The 17,229-nt window shown below is 42.0% G+C and overlaps 1 protein-coding gene across 3 annotated transcripts in view; it reads right to left on the reverse strand.

The window, feature by feature from the left end:
* Positions 1-17,229, reverse strand: part of STK32B (serine/threonine kinase 32B) — a 149,568-nt gene that overhangs the window by 20,114 nt on the left and 112,225 nt on the right. For 2 of the 3 annotated variants that reach the window (XM_054172436.1, XM_054172434.1), the window contains one exon: positions 8,498-9,553. The exons of the other annotated variant lie outside the window; for it this stretch is intronic. In XM_054172436.1, the coding sequence (XP_054028411.1) occupies positions 9,415-9,553 (139 nt within the window). In that variant the 3' untranslated portion in view covers positions 8,498-9,414. Of the gene's footprint in view, positions 1-8,497; positions 9,554-17,229 lie in introns of those variants that run through there. 3 annotated transcript variants of the gene reach the window in all.

The raw sequence follows: 17,229 nt of genomic DNA on the forward strand, positions 1-17,229 counted from the left end.
TTTTTTTCCCCCTGAGCTGCTATAAAATTTTCAAGAGATTATGTTCTGTCAGATAATGAAGATTGGTAGAAATCTGCAAAGTTCCAATGGAATGTCTCCATTTCCATGAAATGCTGAGGGGAGACCTTCCTGCCAGCCTGTTCCCCACCTCCCTGAGTCCTGGCGGTCCATAGCTGTTAGCTTTTTTGCCCTCCATATTTGGAGGCACCAAAAATCCCTGCTGTGAGTGCTTCAATGGTTTGGAAGTGAGTAAATGCACCTTTGGGTCCCAAAATGATGGGGCTTTTTGAAAAATACCTTCCTGGGAGCTGGTGAGCTCTAGTTATACAGCACCTCATTCAACTCATGTTTCCCCAGCAAGTCTTGAAGCATTGGCTCTGTTGCACGACCTCTGTTCTCAGTCACTCTATTTCCCCTTATTTCCTTTTATTTCACCATGTGAACTGGTGAGGGATGAGAGGAACTTTGCTGGAGGGCTCGCAGTGTTTTGTAACACCAGAGAGACAGTGAGAAATCTGGTCTCTGAAAAGAAATACAATCCACTGAGCACCAACTCTTTGCTCCTCAAGGTTCTGCTGTGTCCTGCCCTCTCAGAACCACTTTCATCCCAGGTCTCCCTGCCCTTGCTCCTTGTGCTTCTCATCTCCTTTTCACTTACTCATCCCTGAGCTCATGGGTCCATGCTGCCTCACCCTGGCCAGGCTCTGACAACAGTCCTGAGCTCCTGTTCTTGCCCAACTGTTGGCTGTATGCCAGCCCTAATCTCCAGCCCAGTCTCCATGTGTAATCACAGACTGTAGCCTCCTTTCTTTGTTTTCTCTCTCTTTTCATAGACTTAGTTTTTCTGCCCAGGTCTTTTCAGTTCTGCTTCATCACCACTACCTTTGCTCCTTCCTTTCTACAGGTACTGGTCCAATGGTCTTGGTTAAATTCAGCACAGCATAATTGAGTGAATCACATACCAAAGACTTTTTTGTTGTTTATATCATGCACCATTTTGGTTTTAGGTTTCTTAGCATTTTACTGATTTTTATGGAACACATTCTTGTTATCAGAAAAAGGATTAATACTTTGTGACCTGGGTTCCTTCTGCCCAGACTACTGGTGGTAACTTGGTTTTAACTGGGTACAGAATCCACAGGAATAGGAAGAACTGGGAACATGAGAGCTGTTTGTGGCTGAAGCTGTAGAGCACTTGTCTTTGATTTTATCCTGCTCTTTAAAGTGCATGGACTTGGGATTATGCTCAGATTTTGGGCTGTGATGATTTCTTTGCACCAACTTGCAGTGAAGTGGAGACAGCAGGTGAGAAAGGTGTTAGAGATGAAGGCAGGTTCTTTAAAGGTAAGTAAACCAAAATATAGTTCCCTACCTTCATTCTCAGGAATGGAAAAATGCAGAAAGCTAAAACTCTATTAAATATGTCTCCAGCCATATTCCAGGCTTGGATAGAATATTAATCACTGGCTGGTTAAAATTAGAAAAAGACATTAACTATGGAAAATACAAAATGATAATCAAGAGCCCAACCCCTGCTTCTTAGTATCAGTGTTGCTTGTGTTTAGTCATAGCAAAAGATGTGATTTTTTATTAGTGGCCTTTAGAATGATTGTGGGGGAGAGACCCCCTTCTGTACTTTTCTAGCAGACAGTGAAGGCTACTCAACAAGGCAAGTATCAGTCACAATAATTGCTATCAACATGTCAGGAGAAAACATTTTGATAGATTTCAGTTCAGCAGCTTTTACTTGTAATTGGAAGAAAATACTTCAGCTGACACTTGCTTTCATGTGGCTGCTTTGATCTTCCAATAGAAGTGGATCTATAATAGCACTAGGTAGCTTCTCTTGCATTCTTTAAATCAGAGACCTTTTCAGATAACATGATTTCTTGATTAAAGCACAAGGGACGTAGTGCTCCTTACTTCTGGCCTGCTGCACATTCCCCTCTTTCCTCTATATTTCATTGGTGATGGACTGCCTTACAGGCTGGCTGAATGGTGTTCACTTGGCAATTTGCTTTTGCAGCAAATGGAATGAATTTGCCTAGCTTTATGTGCCCCATCTTCCCCTGTGGCAGGCACTGCTGTCATTTTGGCAAAATAAAATTCTGCAGGAGAGTCCTGGAAGAGCTTTTTGCCAGCTGCATTTGTGCTAAGCAAACATTTCCCCTCTCACCCCCACCCTATGCCAAATTCTCTGTGCAACAAGAAGGAATCGTTCCATGCAGTTGTGTTTTGAATACTGTAAATTCAGAAGCAAACTTGATTTCTCATGTGGTGTAAACCCAAGAGAGAAATGTTTTTCAGTGTGCTTTCATCAAATGATTGGACTTCCCTAAAAATAAAAAGTTGGTTATTCAAGGAACAGTGCAGTGAAAGAGAAACCCCCAAGCATATAGACATAAAGATTTCTTGGAGTAAATAATTTTCCTCCAACCAATGTGCCTGAGATGTGTCAAAACTGACACTGAAATGGAATTCATTCTCATTTAACAAGATGGAACTGAGAAGTGTTCCAGACTTTCAGGATCCTGAATTACAGTTTGAACACTTTCATATGAATACTAATTAGAGAGCAATGATTTTTGTGTGTGTCCTGTAGCTCATCTTGAGAACAAGTAACATAGATGTGGAACTTGTACTGCATGCATTGTGCTACTCTTTACTCTTTACCAGAACAGTATCTTGTTTTCTTTCACAGCTTTTTTCCACCCCTAGTAGAAGAGTTGGAAAATGACTATGTTAATCTGGTTCTGAGTACAGAAGCAAGCCAGCTGTGATGACAGCTCTCATCCTCTTCACATATGTCTTCATTTCAACTCTTCACAGCTCTCTTTGGTTTGATTCTGCAGTTACAGAGATCTTCCATCCATTAATCTGCATTATATGGTTGCTCATTACCTTTAATAAGGTGATTTCACCATTACCTGCTTCCCTCAACAGTTTGTCCAGTTTATCTCTGGCTTCAAGTTATATCTTATAAAGCTAATTCAAACTGTGAATTCCTTGCTGTAGTGTCTGACTTACCTTAATCAATGGAGATAGTGTTTATCATGATAGGGCTCATGACTTAAAGCATTCTCTCATTACTAATTAATGGCACTGCAATTGCCTCAATATCTTAGCACATTGACTGGAGAATATTATCCTCACTACAGAATTGTGTAGAAAAGTTATAACCACTAATTAAATTCTATAGTACTCTTCCAAGAGGGATTTTTCAAGTACAAAATAATCACTGTTGGAAAATTCCAGGGATGTAAGATAGCACACTTCAAACCAGTGAAAAGATAAGACACCAAAAATTCTCCAGAGCTCCAGTTCCAGCATATTTTTGTCCATGAAAATGTCTATGACTACACCAAATTGTGTTCAAAGGGTATTGGATTTTAGATAATTCTGCTATCATGGGCCTTTGCTTCAGAAGATCTTGCATTTAGAATTGTTCTCAGTTGTATTTCTTTTAATAGGTATTGAATCATAGAATGGTTTGGGTTGAAAGGGACCTCCAAAGGTCATCTAGTCCAACCCCTTACTTTCAGCAGGGACAGCCTCCACTAGATCAGGTTGCTCAGAGCCTTGTTAAGCCTGACCTTGAATATCTCCAGGGATGGGGCCTCAACTATCTCCCTGTTCCATTATTCCACTTGTTCCTAACATCCAATGTAAATCTCTAATTTCAGACCATTGCTCCTTGGCCTTTCACTCCAGGCCTTTTGACTGTTGCCCTTTGTTGTCTTCTTGCAGGCTCCCTTTGGGTACTGGAAGGCCACTCTTAGGTCTCCCTGAAACCTTCTCTTCTCCAGGCTGAACAACCCCAGCTCCCTCAGCCTGTCCTCATAGCAGAGGTGATCCAGCCCCGCCGGTCATCATCATGGCCCTCCTCTGGACCTGATCCCTCAGGTCCATGTCCTTCTTTTGTTGAGGGCTCCAGAGCTGGATGAAATACTCCAGGTGAGAAAAAAGCTGAAATCTAGGGAGGTTTTGTCATGCTTATTCTATTGTTTATAGCAGACCTAAAACCACCACCAAACACTGAACGACAAAACTTTCTGCCCTGTGTTATGGTTTTGAGTCTCTGGGAGGGCTCAGGAGGACTAGCTGGCTATTTTTGTTAAAAAATGGTTTAATTGATTAGATATAGTCCTCCTTCCTGATTAAAAATGACCAAAAAAGGGAGTTTGTGACTCTGAGCCAAATTCATTGATATATGGAGCACAGCTAATATCAGTCATTATTAAAGTCCTGATTGTGCTGTGTGCTTGCTCACAAACAGAATCATAACAAGCAAATTTGCATTGCTAAACAAATGCTAAAAATACCAAAACATTTTTTCCCTGCTGGCCAGAGACTTGTTGGCCCAATCATAAAACACAGATAAACAGAAGTAACTACTCCAATGGAAGCTAAGACAGCTAAGGACAATATGCATAAGAAATCAGTAATTTAGCTACTGGCACCCTCTCCAGAAGAAGAACTGCAAAGGTCTTGTTTGAAAATCACACCAATCTACCAGGGAGGTTTTTTTGTGTGGCACCAGAAGGATCTTTATAGATAGCTTTACATTATTCCTCATTCAAAATTTACCACAGCAGCATGTGCCAAGGAACTGAACTGCAACTGCTGTGTAGGAAAAAATAATTTCTGCTTTTCCTAGCTGAATGATGATTTGGGTCCAGTGGTTGCTCTAAGTTGTTCCTTTTGCTGTAGAAGAAGGCAGGGTCTGAGCAGCCCAGCACCACAGTCTTGCCTTTACTCTCTTCTTATTCAGAGCCTGCATAAATGGACTTGCTGAGATATGGGTGAAATCTGGGCCAGATACAGAAATAATGGGGGCGATCTGTAGGGCAGTGGTTTGTTCCAGGTCTCCTTTTGAGGCAGGTGCTAGAGAAGTGGAGGTTTCAGAGAGGATACCTGTGGGCTTTTTAACCAAATGCACTTTGAATATCTCTTGCTTTCCAGCGCCCGCCAAAAGCATACCTGTCCAAAACCCCTACGCTTCTGCTATGTTGGCAGACACTTCTTTCATAGCAGACGTGTTGGTGTAGCTACCCAACTGGAGAACAGGCATTTGCTTCAGATCTGATTCAGCCAACCCCAGTTCCTCAGTAGATCCAAATACTCCAATATACAGGTTTAAAATGTCAGAAATCAGTTTGGGATTGTGATCACATATTTCTGTTAGCAGACAACATCTAAGTGAATGCAATGGATGGATGGGTTGGTGCCTCTGTTATGTACTCTGCTGCCATCCTGAATAGTGTGCCAAGATCTATAATGCACCCTCCCACCCTCTGAATCTACAGGAAATACTTCTGGAAAGATTCAATTAATCACTTTTGTCAAGATTGCAGATGAAAGGAGCCATTTGTATTTTATGACAGTTGGTAATTAAACATTTGCAGTTTGGTGCCTATATTTAATACACTAAATAGAAGGAGCAAACTGAACAGAAGGTGAATCTGGCAGAGTGTATGCTGTGGGAACGTGTATATGTGCTCAGGACTGAAACACTGCAGAGCGAGTGGCACTGCAATAAAATGTTGTAGCAGCCAACTGCTTTTCCAGCTGTGTTAAACTTCCTTCCCTTTTCCCTGGAATAGAAATGAGAAAAAAGTATCTTACTCTTGAAATGACTTGGGGAAGCAAGATGAGCCTTTGGGAGTTAAGATCACTGGCTGCTTTTGCGAGGCAATAAAGGTGTGTAGAACAAATGACTCCCAAGGAGTTTCTCTTGGTTTTATGGCTGCCCTGCTTTGTTACTCTCCTCCACCTCACTGAGTATATCTCTAAAACTTTCTGTGTCTTATTTAGGTTGCCTTCCCTGTTTTCACTTCTGCTGGAAAGTGAGGCAGTGTTCACTGCAAGAGCTTATTTTTTTGTGGAATTTCTCAGCCCTCTAGTACCACTTTTACATGTAAAGAGGAAAACTGTTCAAGCAGCTCTTAGCCCTGTTGAAGTGATTAGAAACGTTCCCTTTTTTTCCCCAGAAGGATCAGACTGTCTTTCCACAAATTGTCTGTGCCTCACAAACAAGATTCAGCTGACTAAATGTCAGTGCACAATGTGCCTGTCCACATCTGGGCTGTGTATACTGATGTTATACTCCATGGAGGGAGAGCTACAGGTAAGTCCATCTGCCAAAAGAAGCAAACAAGACAGGGCAAGTGCAGCACATCCTTTTTTGGATTTTTGAGTCTGAATCTGGCTAACTAAGCTGCAGATCTGTACTTTTTTCATATGTCTGAAGCCAGGGGACATAAGCCAGCACTTCTCAGGGTTATTCCTAGGCTGTGTCTGTCCTTACAAAGCACATACTAAACAGTATTCCATCTCTTCTTCTTGTGCACCGAAGGTCTCCTGTGACAGTCCAGTTCCTTACCACTGTATTGGTCAAAAAGAAAGATGAATTACGAGTATAGGTTGTCTATAGAGATGGTTGATGCTCCATCCCTCAAAACATTCAAGGTCAGGTTTGACAGGGCTCTGATCAGCCTGATCTAGTTGAAAACGTCCCTGTTCATTGTAGTATAGAGGGTGGGTCAGATGAGCTTTAAAGGTCCCCTCCAACCCAACCTATTTTATAATTCTATATTGGGCCTCTGCAGTACAGCTGAGGGGATTCTCTGCTCTGTGTAATAACTAGACAAAGATTATTATATGCAGCATAAACTTGTAGTCAGTGAAAGTGTCATGGACTCTGGATAAAGCTGACTGGTGCCACAATTTCTTTGTTTTGCAAGCAGGAGGGTTGTTTGAGAAATGTTCATGTGGCAACAAGCGTGAAATTGAAGTGTCTGACTGAGCTTGCATTCATGCACAATGCTCTGTGCAAACATATTCAAGCAGATGCCATCCACTGAATAACCAGGCTTCTCTCAACAACAGCTCAGTAAAGCTATGGCAAAGACCTTCAGCAGCCAGGCAGATCAGACTGCAAATGTTTGATAGAATTCTGCTGCTAATTAAATTTTATCTGCAGGAAAAACCTCTGAGTTTTAATACAGTTGCTGATGAACCTCATAGACTCTGAAAGCTGTGGGGCCTTTCATTCTAGAAACTTTTCATCTGATAATCTCAGGCTTCTAGATGGCTCTGTGTGCATTAGCAAGCACATATGGGGAAGTTCAATTTCAGCTCCGCTTTCATCTGTCCCTGTGGTCTGCAGGTCCAAGGCTGGGTTGATGGCATTAGGTGCTGTTTTGGAGCATGTCTTTTGTGTCTGTATCATCCAAAACTAGATCTGATGTGGGTGCTACAACAGGAACCAAAATGCAGTAAGGCTGTAAGGCAGAGACACTAACCTCAAAATGCCTTTCCAGCCTGAATTAAGGTGCTAGCACACTTGCAGCCTATGTGGCTGATGTTGAATAAGATCACCCACAGTAACTCTTTGTTGTGCTCAAACCAGCTGTACTCATAGGAAAAAAGCCTTTTTTTCCCCCCAGTGCTTTTCCAATTGGAAAATTTTACATGGAAAATCTTAATAACTTACTGGGCATGGGAAAATATTAATGAATTACTGGCTGTGCTTCCAAACACTCTGCGGCTCCAATCTGTATTCGCTAGTTCTGGGCCCCTCAAGTTCAGGAAGGACCTCATGGAACTTCCTGAAAGAATCCAGCACAGAGCCACACAGATGGAGTGGAGCATCTCTCTTCTGAGGAAAGGCTGAGGCAGCTGGGGCTCTTTAGCTTGGAGAAGAGGAGCCTGAGGGGTGACCTCATTCATGTTCATAAAGATGTGAAGGGTGAGTGTCAGGGGAACAGAGCCAGGCTCTGCTCAGGGATGTCCAATGCCAAGGGGCAGTAGGTGCAAGCTGCAGCATAAAAAGGTTCTGCCTAAACACAAGGAAAAACTTTTTCGCTGTGAGGGTGACCAAGCACTGAACAGGCCACACAGAGAGGCTGTGGAGTTGTCTTCTCTGGAGATATTCTAAACCCACCTGGATGTGTGGTCTGCCATAGGTGATGCTGCTCTGGCAGGGGGCTTCCAAACCCTAACATTCTGTGATTCTACTTATTTCAGTCTCTGCCCAAAAGAAACAAGTAGTCCCACACCAGGCTCATCACAGATTTAGAATCTTTACCTTGCAAGCTGCTCTGTTGTGGATAGGAACACCATTATTATTTCATGGAGCTGTAAAAATCTGTATTTTATGAAAAATCAGTGACAGAAAAGAAAAATTACATATCATGTGAACCCAAATTCTTAAACCCATTTGATTACAAAGCACTTTGTTTTGTAAAAGCTAGAATGGAAATACAGTAAAAAAAAAGGTTATTACAAACAAAAGGTTTCTCACTTCCAAAAGCCTAATAGAGTTGTTCAAAAAGAGTTGAAATTAAATTTGCTTAATGATGGCAACCCTTAAAAAAAAAAATAGTAAAAGCACAGCAGGACAGAACAAGCATGCATTTATTATCAAAATGTGGATGTACAAATTGCAAAATGCCATCAATGTTTGGATTTGGGGGGGGGGGGGGAATGCTTTCATGTCAGCAATGCTCTGGATAAAATATTTCTTTCTATCCGAGGTGGTTCTCATCCAGAAGAGGTCAATGAAAACAGACACAGGTAACTTCTTCACATCTTAGAACACCTAACTATGGATCTGAGCAAATTCTTCATGTTTTTAGCTCTCCTCACTAAGCTGCTTTTCAGCTCTGACTCAGCCTAGTGTTAAAATAAAAAGGTCTTTGTCATGGTTCTCATACACTACTAATGGGCCTGATCCTGCATCCACTAAAGTCACTAGCAAAACTGACTTGGCTGAGGTCACATCTTTCACTACATAGCAGAATACATGAAGTTAAAGAACAATCTGATTACATTCACGTTGCAACTTTTCCAAAGGGCTTCTGGTATTGAAATGAAATTATTCAGTGCTTGGCCTATTTGACACTACAGTCACATATTTACATCATGTACATCTCATATAAACTCAACAGCAGGTGCTCAGAAACCGCTGTGTCCAGCAGTTTCACAAAATTCCAGAGTGGACCCTTGTAATGAACAGAGACAGAGAGGATAACATAAAGACTTCATGATAAAAGCTGGTCCAGAAAGAACTTTGTCTCTTACATGTAGCCAGAAACATGGCAATCTTTGAGAGGCTGCCTAATGAATTGGTTCAAGTTTTCTTCCAGGATTTTGAAAAGGAAAGTCACCCTTACTTATAAAAGAATATTTTGTTGCTGATGGTCACTTTTTCCAGTGGCAGAGTCAAAAGAAGAGTGCAGGGTCTTACATGGAGAGTCTCAGTCAATGTGCTCTGTGGGTTTGTCCTTGGCTGGGGATCCTGCTTTTGCAGGAGTCAGATGTCTTGGGATCCATGGAGAGAAGAGGAAGGCATGCACAAAGACGACCTCCCTCACCCTGCTGGGGTGGAAGTATGTGTGGGGCAGCAGCTCACTAGCTGCTGCAGCCTCTTGTGCAGCCGTGTCCCAGTAAATTGTTGTTGCGTCCATCCTGGAGTTTCTCGTGGCTCTGAAGGGATGCTCTGCTGTCCATGCTGGAAGTGTGTCCACTTTCATCCTGCTGTCTTCTCAATCTGCCAAAGGTTAAAATCATTGATATAGCTATTGGGTGCAGGTGACTGTATCAGTTACTGCCTGTCCTGTGGCTATCCACTTACTTATACCATTCTGTGTAGCAGACTTCCACATCATTCCATCTCTTTTAACTCCCCAACCTTTATAGCTGCCATCCCTTCTAAACACTGGTGATTATGCCCTCCTAACTGTGTGCAGCTGGGTCTTGGTCACATACTGCTTCCAATAAAGCCTATCATAAATAGGCAGCAGGGATGAGGGCTTCCTCTGGCTTAACACCTCTGCTCAGAATGCAACTGGACAAAACCTCCAGGTAGCTGGAGGCTGATGAGAGATGTTGACTGGGTACATGAGGGCAGTAAGCAGCTGCTCCCCTCTGCTGTACTACAAAATTATCAGTAACCTCCACCAGTACAAGAGAAAACCACATGAGATGAAGTATGTTCAGTAGTAAACTTTTTATTACTTCATTTGTTGTCGAAGCCTCCTAGGTGGTTGCAGGGAACCACAAAACCCTGCGTTATTTAAAAACTGCTAACATCATCTCCTTTTGGCATCATTTTCTAGACAGTAGCAACAGCCACAGCAGCAACTGCAGTCCCCATCAACCACTTTATCACCAAGCTTCTCAGCATTTCCCTTTAACCCTGGTATGGGTGATATTCAGCGTTTTCATAGAAACACAGACACGGTATAAAGTACTGTCAAGAAAGATGTAAAGATTCAAGGAGAAGGTATGAGGTAGAGACCAATTTTATTTGTTTATTTATTTTAAAAGAAGTATGGCTCCTGTTCTGGATAATTATTTTTTTTTATTTGACTATTTGTTTTCTCAAAATGTTGATGTGTTCCCTAAGGAGGCACCAAGATTTATCATTAGAGACACTATGGAAGAAGTTGGTTGCTGCAGTGATTGCAAGGGAGACCTATATTTATAGCATCTATATCTATATCTGCATCTATAATGTAGTCCAAAAAGAACCAACCCCCTTTGAAAGTAGCATTGAATGTGTAGAAAATTCTCAAGAATAGAATAGAATAGAACAGAATAGAATAGAACAGACCAGGTTGGAAGAGACCTTTGAGATCATCGTGTCCAACCCATCATCCAACACCATCGAATCAACTAAAGCATGGCACCAAGCACCCCATCAAGTCTCCTCCTAAACACCTCCAGTGATGGTGACTCCAGCACCTCCCTGGGCAGCCCATTCCAATGGGCAATCACTCTCTCTATGAAGAATTTATTCCTAACATCCAGCCTAAACCTCCCCTGATGCAGCTTGAGACTGTGTCCTCTTGTTCTGGTGCTGGTTGCCTGGGAGAAGAGACCAACCCCCACCTGGCTACAACCTCCCTTCAGGTAGTTGTAGAGAGCAATAAGATCCCCCCTGAGCCTTCTCTTCTCCAGGCTAAGCAACCCCAGCTCCCTTAGCCTCTCCTCATAGGGCTTGTGCTCTAAACCCCTCCCCAACTTTGTTGAAGAAGCATTTTGTTGGGAAAGCATTCAAGAATGAAATGTAAAGGGTCAGTTTCAAAGGGTAAAATACTCCCAGGTGACATAAAGTCTATAATGGCACCAAGCTGAAGACTCACAAGAGCAAGTGCAGTGATATAAAAAAAGTCCATCATAGCAGAACAGAGGGAGGGGGAAAAAAGAGACTTTTAAAAGTAAAAATAATGACACCACTCTCCAGACAGGTTAAGTTTAAAAAAAGGATGGACATGTGTATCTAGGCAGATTAAATAAATCCCAGACAGATGAAAAGAACAAATTGCCAAAAGCATTTCCCCTAATGGTGATTTTTTTCTTTTCAAGTGCCCTAGAAATACGATAGCTGCTGGTGAGTCTGCAGGCTGATGGATGACTGAGATATTAGAGGACAGCACAAGAAATATGAGTCCCTAACTGAAAAACCAATGAATTATCTTCACCAAAGTTTGTGATGAATGAGCTTAGGGACATTCCTTTCTTTACAAGAGCATTGTCCATCGTCTCCAGACAAACCATCAAACAGCTTTAGAACCAGTTGTTCAAATAAACGTTGACAAAGCATCAAGACAGTGGATTTTTGTCCAGGGGCTCCAAGAAAATGGAAATACATAATTTCTGCTCAGCTGAAGGGAGTGGAAGCTGTCTTGCTGGCAGCAAATGGAAGACAGCAAATGTGATGGCATTGTTGTTGTCTTAATAAGGGCTTCAAAAATGATCCAGGGAATCATTAGGAGAGAGACTAACCGAATCAGACCCAAGTCTTGAAATACCCTAGGGTCTGAGCTACTGACCTTTAGGAGACTAAATTATTCATAGGCATTGAGAGAAAAGGCTACAGGGCTTGGAAACTCATCTTGCAAAACTGTGGATTGCAAACCTGTGCCAACTGCCAAATAGTGGAGTGAGACAAATGTTTGCTTTATGGAGATCTGAGAAATCGTTGAGATGGTTTCTATTGCTGATTTATTGACATTTACTTTCTTTTCTCCCAGTCCTGCTCCCCAGGTCTATTACTGTAGCACCATTAGATGGTGGTGGTTTGGAAGTGCTTAAGAACTACATTGTTTTATAGCAGAGCTTCACTGTATTCCCTGTTTTGATATTTTCTATTTCCATATCCAGATTTACTACCCCCATTCACAAACTATCAAAGGCAGCAAGAGGTTATTAACCTGCTGATGTAGTACAAATTTCACTGTTATTTAACTATTTAATAAATCATCAATAACCTTATTCAGTGATTAAAATTACATTAAAGACTTTGCTAGGAGGGATTATTACAGGCATGCCAACTCTTACCAGTGTGCTCTGGGTATTGGGGAATTGGGCTAAGAATCAGGGGACTCTGATTCTCCTTCTGTTACCTTTTGGACAAATGACAGCCCCTTTCTGTGCCTCAGCTTCTCTCTTGACAGGTAGAGAAAATGCAGAGGGGTGAAGCTGAGGGGGAATTATTTTACTTCAGAAATCCCACATGGTTTGGAGTTCTGGTCATAAATTTGAGCTGGAGAAGTCGTGGCTAAGAAAACAAACCCAAAAGAACACTGAAGCCCTGCCTGGGCTGCTGAAACCTTGTGTTTTTCTCAAACACATGCCTGCAGGAGATTTTTCTGGATAAACTGGTGACAGAGCACATTCTAAGCTTGTACTTGCAGCTCTTGATTAGGCAAAGGATGCAACGAGCAGGAACACACCAAATGATGAGCGACTTTGCTTATAGTTGCACATAAGATGTTGAGGCAGCTGCTGCTGGGAATGGTGGAAGCTGAGAGCTTTGTGCTTCTAAGTACTGCTCTGTGCCTCACAGCCCTGAATGAGACAGGGAATTACAGGCTGATGTCTGGGATGATTAAGAAAAGAAGGTGGCATATATAATCAAGCAAAATGCAATTATGCTGCATATGTAATTATGCATATATACATTATTGAATATATGAAAATATGAAAGTAAAGCCAGTAGGTTGGCCAAAAAGTAGCATGGATAATTTAATACTGAAGCATAGAAGACTGCTATGACTGTGGTAGGCTAGAGAGAAAAATCACAAACATCTGATGAAACCCAGTAGCAAACTGGGACCACCAGGGAAGAGGTTACAGCTCAGCTGTGTTCACCAGATGAAGAAGAATGTTGCAAGTTTGTCTTTAGGCTGTTTAGCAGGATAAGTTGAATGAAAAAGGGTGGAAAGCTGCAGATTCAACATAGCTGTCAAAATTTCAGACTTGCTAAGAGACTAAGGCCTCCTCTGCAATTTCAGCAAAAATCAAAGCAAGTGAGCTGTTATTTACTGAAATAACTCCGAAATGCAGATAGGGTCAGGTCAAGACCTAAACAAATCTCACCACAGCAGCTTTGTGTGCACAAGCAGTCTCTCTTCAGTTCCAGACAGTTCTGGACAGTTCCAGAAGAGAAGTTGATCTTGTAGTGTGAATTCTTGATTCCTTGAAGCCAGAGCTGGAAGTTCTCAGCTTTTAAAAAGCATGGGTACTTCAGCTTGGTCTCTGTCGTCATGGCAAAATAAATGCAGTCTGGGCCATTCTGTTTGAAATGGCACTAGCACAATAAATCATTTGTAGGGAAGCACTTTGCAGTGAATGACTTGTCTTGCCTTTAAGCTGATGCAACTTCAGGCTGTGATAACTTGATAAAGGCCCAGGGAGAAAGAATGGCTTGATGGGGACTAAGTTGTGGATTTGAACCAGGTAGTTGCTCCTGTACTGAGCACTATTGACTGAGAATAAATGGTAAAATGGCCAGCTACAGATGAAAAAAGGGAACAAGTGGGTTTAGTGGATAGTCACACAGGGGAGGGGAAAGGTAACAAAAAATAATAGACAAACCTGCAGGGAAAAGAGGATGAAAATGAGTTTGAACAGTGTCTGTTACATTTAGTCAGGACAATTCCATATAAATACATAAGTAGACCCAGAGGCATGTATGCCAGGAATTGAGTGGTTCTGCTGAACTAACAAAGAGAGAAGCCGAGTTTCCCTTCCCCTCACCACTGATCCATGCAATATTGATGGTGCATTGAGCAACCTCCTCACCAGCAGTGAGGAAGAAAGAGGCTGTACCAACCACCACAGGAATGCATCAAGAAAAGTAACTGAGCCTTCAGTCAAGTCTTGGGCTTCATCAGTATTGCTGGCAGAGTGTCTGTGTGAGCTCTGGAATGGTTTTGAAGATTATCGTGGTACTTACACATTGCAGCAGAGTTCCTGCAGTGTTGATTTCCAGTGCTGGATATGTAGAGCTCCACAAACCTATATCCTCACCCATTAGCTCCAGTCAAAAAGTGGGGGGAAAAAACCCACAAACAACTCAATGAGACTTTGGAGTCTAACTGTGACAAGATTTGCTTATTTCCTTCTTGTGGAACAAGTACAGAATATACCCCTGTGTTCCTTGCATTTTGGAGTGGTTTTGCTCAGAGAAAAACATGTTTCAAGAAAGAATGGAAGGACTGGGACAGTGGAGATTCAAAAGGAGTCACGCTGCCACCTCAAAGTCCAGCATCACCCGTGGTATTAGCAATCTGGAGTTTGATAAGAAGTATAAGAAAAGGCTGCTGGGTGGCTTGAACTTTATATATTGGTACCGTAAGAGGCATATGTTTTGGTTTACCCGTCTGATCTAAATAATGAGTGCTTGGTGCTAAGTGGGTAGTGGGCAGGTGAAAGCTAACAGCATTGGTGCTACCAGCTCATTTCTGGATCAGCTCAGCCAGCAGCCCCAAAAATACATGGTTCCCTTGGTTTGACACTGAGCAAAAAACATGCATGGCATCCACCATCTGCTTTAGCCAGAAAAACAATTGGTTCCCAAGCCCATGAAAATCCTTATCTTTTGTAAACCCCCTTATTTAAGCTTTCTAGAGGCTCAAGCACATCAGTAAAAGCGCACACACAACAAAATGAGGGCATTTTTTTGGCAGCATTTTGTAGGTCCTGCAGTGTCTTTTCAAAAAGAATGGCTTATGTGCATCTGCATCTTATCCTCCACTTTGAAAGCTTCCCCCATTCTTTTTCTGCCACCGTGCAGGCAATGATTGTGGAAATATTGATAACTGAGAGCGACTTCTGAGACAATAAGCGGTGTGGCTTGTCATCTGTGGGGAATAAGAATGGTGTTTGATGCAGGGATACTTCATCACCCCCTACTTGCATTTGTAAAGGTTTCTCTTACAAATCGGTCCCTGCTGTGTTCTATTTTTGTAAAAACTGAAGGAACTGGCAGTGTTTTACAATTGTAAATGAGTGTTCCTCTTTCTCTTGTAGCTCCATTATTCTACTTACTAGTTTTCATCTGTCAGATTTCCGCTCAACCACCTTTTTTTACTGAGAAGGTGCAATAAAGAAGCAGCAAGAACCGAGCAGACCATCTTGATCAGGTTATTTTTGACTGAATAAGCATATTAGGGAAGAGTATTTTTACTTTTCAAAACAGAATATCTTCTAAGCATATCAGAAAGAAGCAAAAATCCCTGTATTTGCTTTCTTTTTCAAATAAACATTAACAGACTCATATGTTCAGGAAATGTGCTTATTATACAGAGTACAGAATGAACCAGGTTGGAAAAGAGCTTCAAGATCATCAAGTCCAACCTATCACCCCACACCATCTGATTGACTAAACCCTGGATTAACAGCCTCATCCAGTCTCATCCATAAAGATACAAGTCTCTCCTCACTGACTACTGAAGGATCTTAAAACAGAGAAATGCTTTTTAAATGTATTAAAGGAATTATTTCTTCCCTAGAAAAATAGAGGTGCATTTCGTCTCTGAACCACATATTCAAGGCCCCTCCTGGCCAGCAGCTGCATAAGCTCACCACACACTGCACTGCTTAGCAGAGCTGATTTGCTCCTGGATTAGAGCTAATTTACACCCACACTGTTCAGGCATGCAGAAACTGAACAGTCCCATCAGCCCAGAACACAGCACACACTGAGAAGCACTGCCAAGAGCCGGGTAATGAAGTCACTAAGGAGCGCAGGGGTGCAATTGCCTGTTCATCCATGCAGACCATGCCTGTGGCATATTCAGGCTCTGGCTCTGCCAACAGTGGCTTTTCTGCATGACTTGGGCTGTATCTTGAAAAATACTTTGTCATCTAATTCCCAGTGATTTAAAATACCTTTGGAACTTTTGTGTACAGCCTCTGGGGTAGGAGTCGTTCTGCATGTAACCAATCTTTAACTCGGTCTGCCTTTGACCCCAAACACATACTCTTGGTACTGACTGCTTCAATAGAACCTGACTGCTTGGATGGAAACAGCCATAATCTCAGGGCTGTTTTCTTAATACACTGTGACGTCTGTGTTTTGATAGCTCAGTAGATTACTGTGCAATCACTCACATAACTCTGGTTTAACTCCATTTAAATTTAAAAGGCTGAGGTGAAGCCTCAAAGTCCTGCTTTGTTACAGCTGAATGTGCAAAACCAGATTTTGGAGGGAGCATCTCCACGTAGCACAGCTCTCATCTTGTCCAACTGACACTCATGACATTTACTCCCACCCTTTCTAAAAATCCTTGGGGAAATATGCTTACACCATGGGCAATTGATTCAGGTTGATAGTTCCTGCTGAGTAATTACTCTCAGTAAATGCCTGTGAATATAATTTTCTATCAGCCAGCGATTTATAATCAAACATAATGGGTTCAGGTGCACATACAGCGTGAGTGACATGTGGAATGCTAGTATGTGGAAGTCAAGTGAAAAATTACCCTGGATGCTGTGGCATGTTGTCCTGCAATGCCTCGAGATCTCAGGTCTACCCTGGGAGTTGATAAAGCAAAATAAGAGTGAAGATACAAAGTAAATAAATGAAAGCATCAGATGATGTGCAGCCATTTAAGAAAATGAGACTAACCCAACCAATTAACACTAACATTAAAGCCACATTCAGACTAGTAAAATAGGTGCCTCTTAGAAGAGAATTATTGTCCATCCAAGTCCAGGTGCATCCTAAACAATCTCTGTCTTGTTCAGCCACATGTTAAAATGTGAACTAGGTTTTCTAGTTCAGATACATCTGTAGATCCACATGTACAAGGAACAAGAAAGCAGTTATGAAATTTCTCACTAGGGTATTGCTTATTAGACATTGTGGTACCACAGAGAGAACATTTTCTTTCTAGTGACCCAGAATCCAGTTTAAAAACTACAGGCTCTTGA

The sequence above is a fragment of the Dryobates pubescens genome, chromosome 23 (assembly GCF_014839835.1).
Source record: "Dryobates pubescens isolate bDryPub1 chromosome 23, bDryPub1.pri, whole genome shotgun sequence".
NCBI classification, from domain to species: domain Eukaryota; kingdom Metazoa; phylum Chordata; class Aves; order Piciformes; family Picidae; genus Dryobates; species Dryobates pubescens.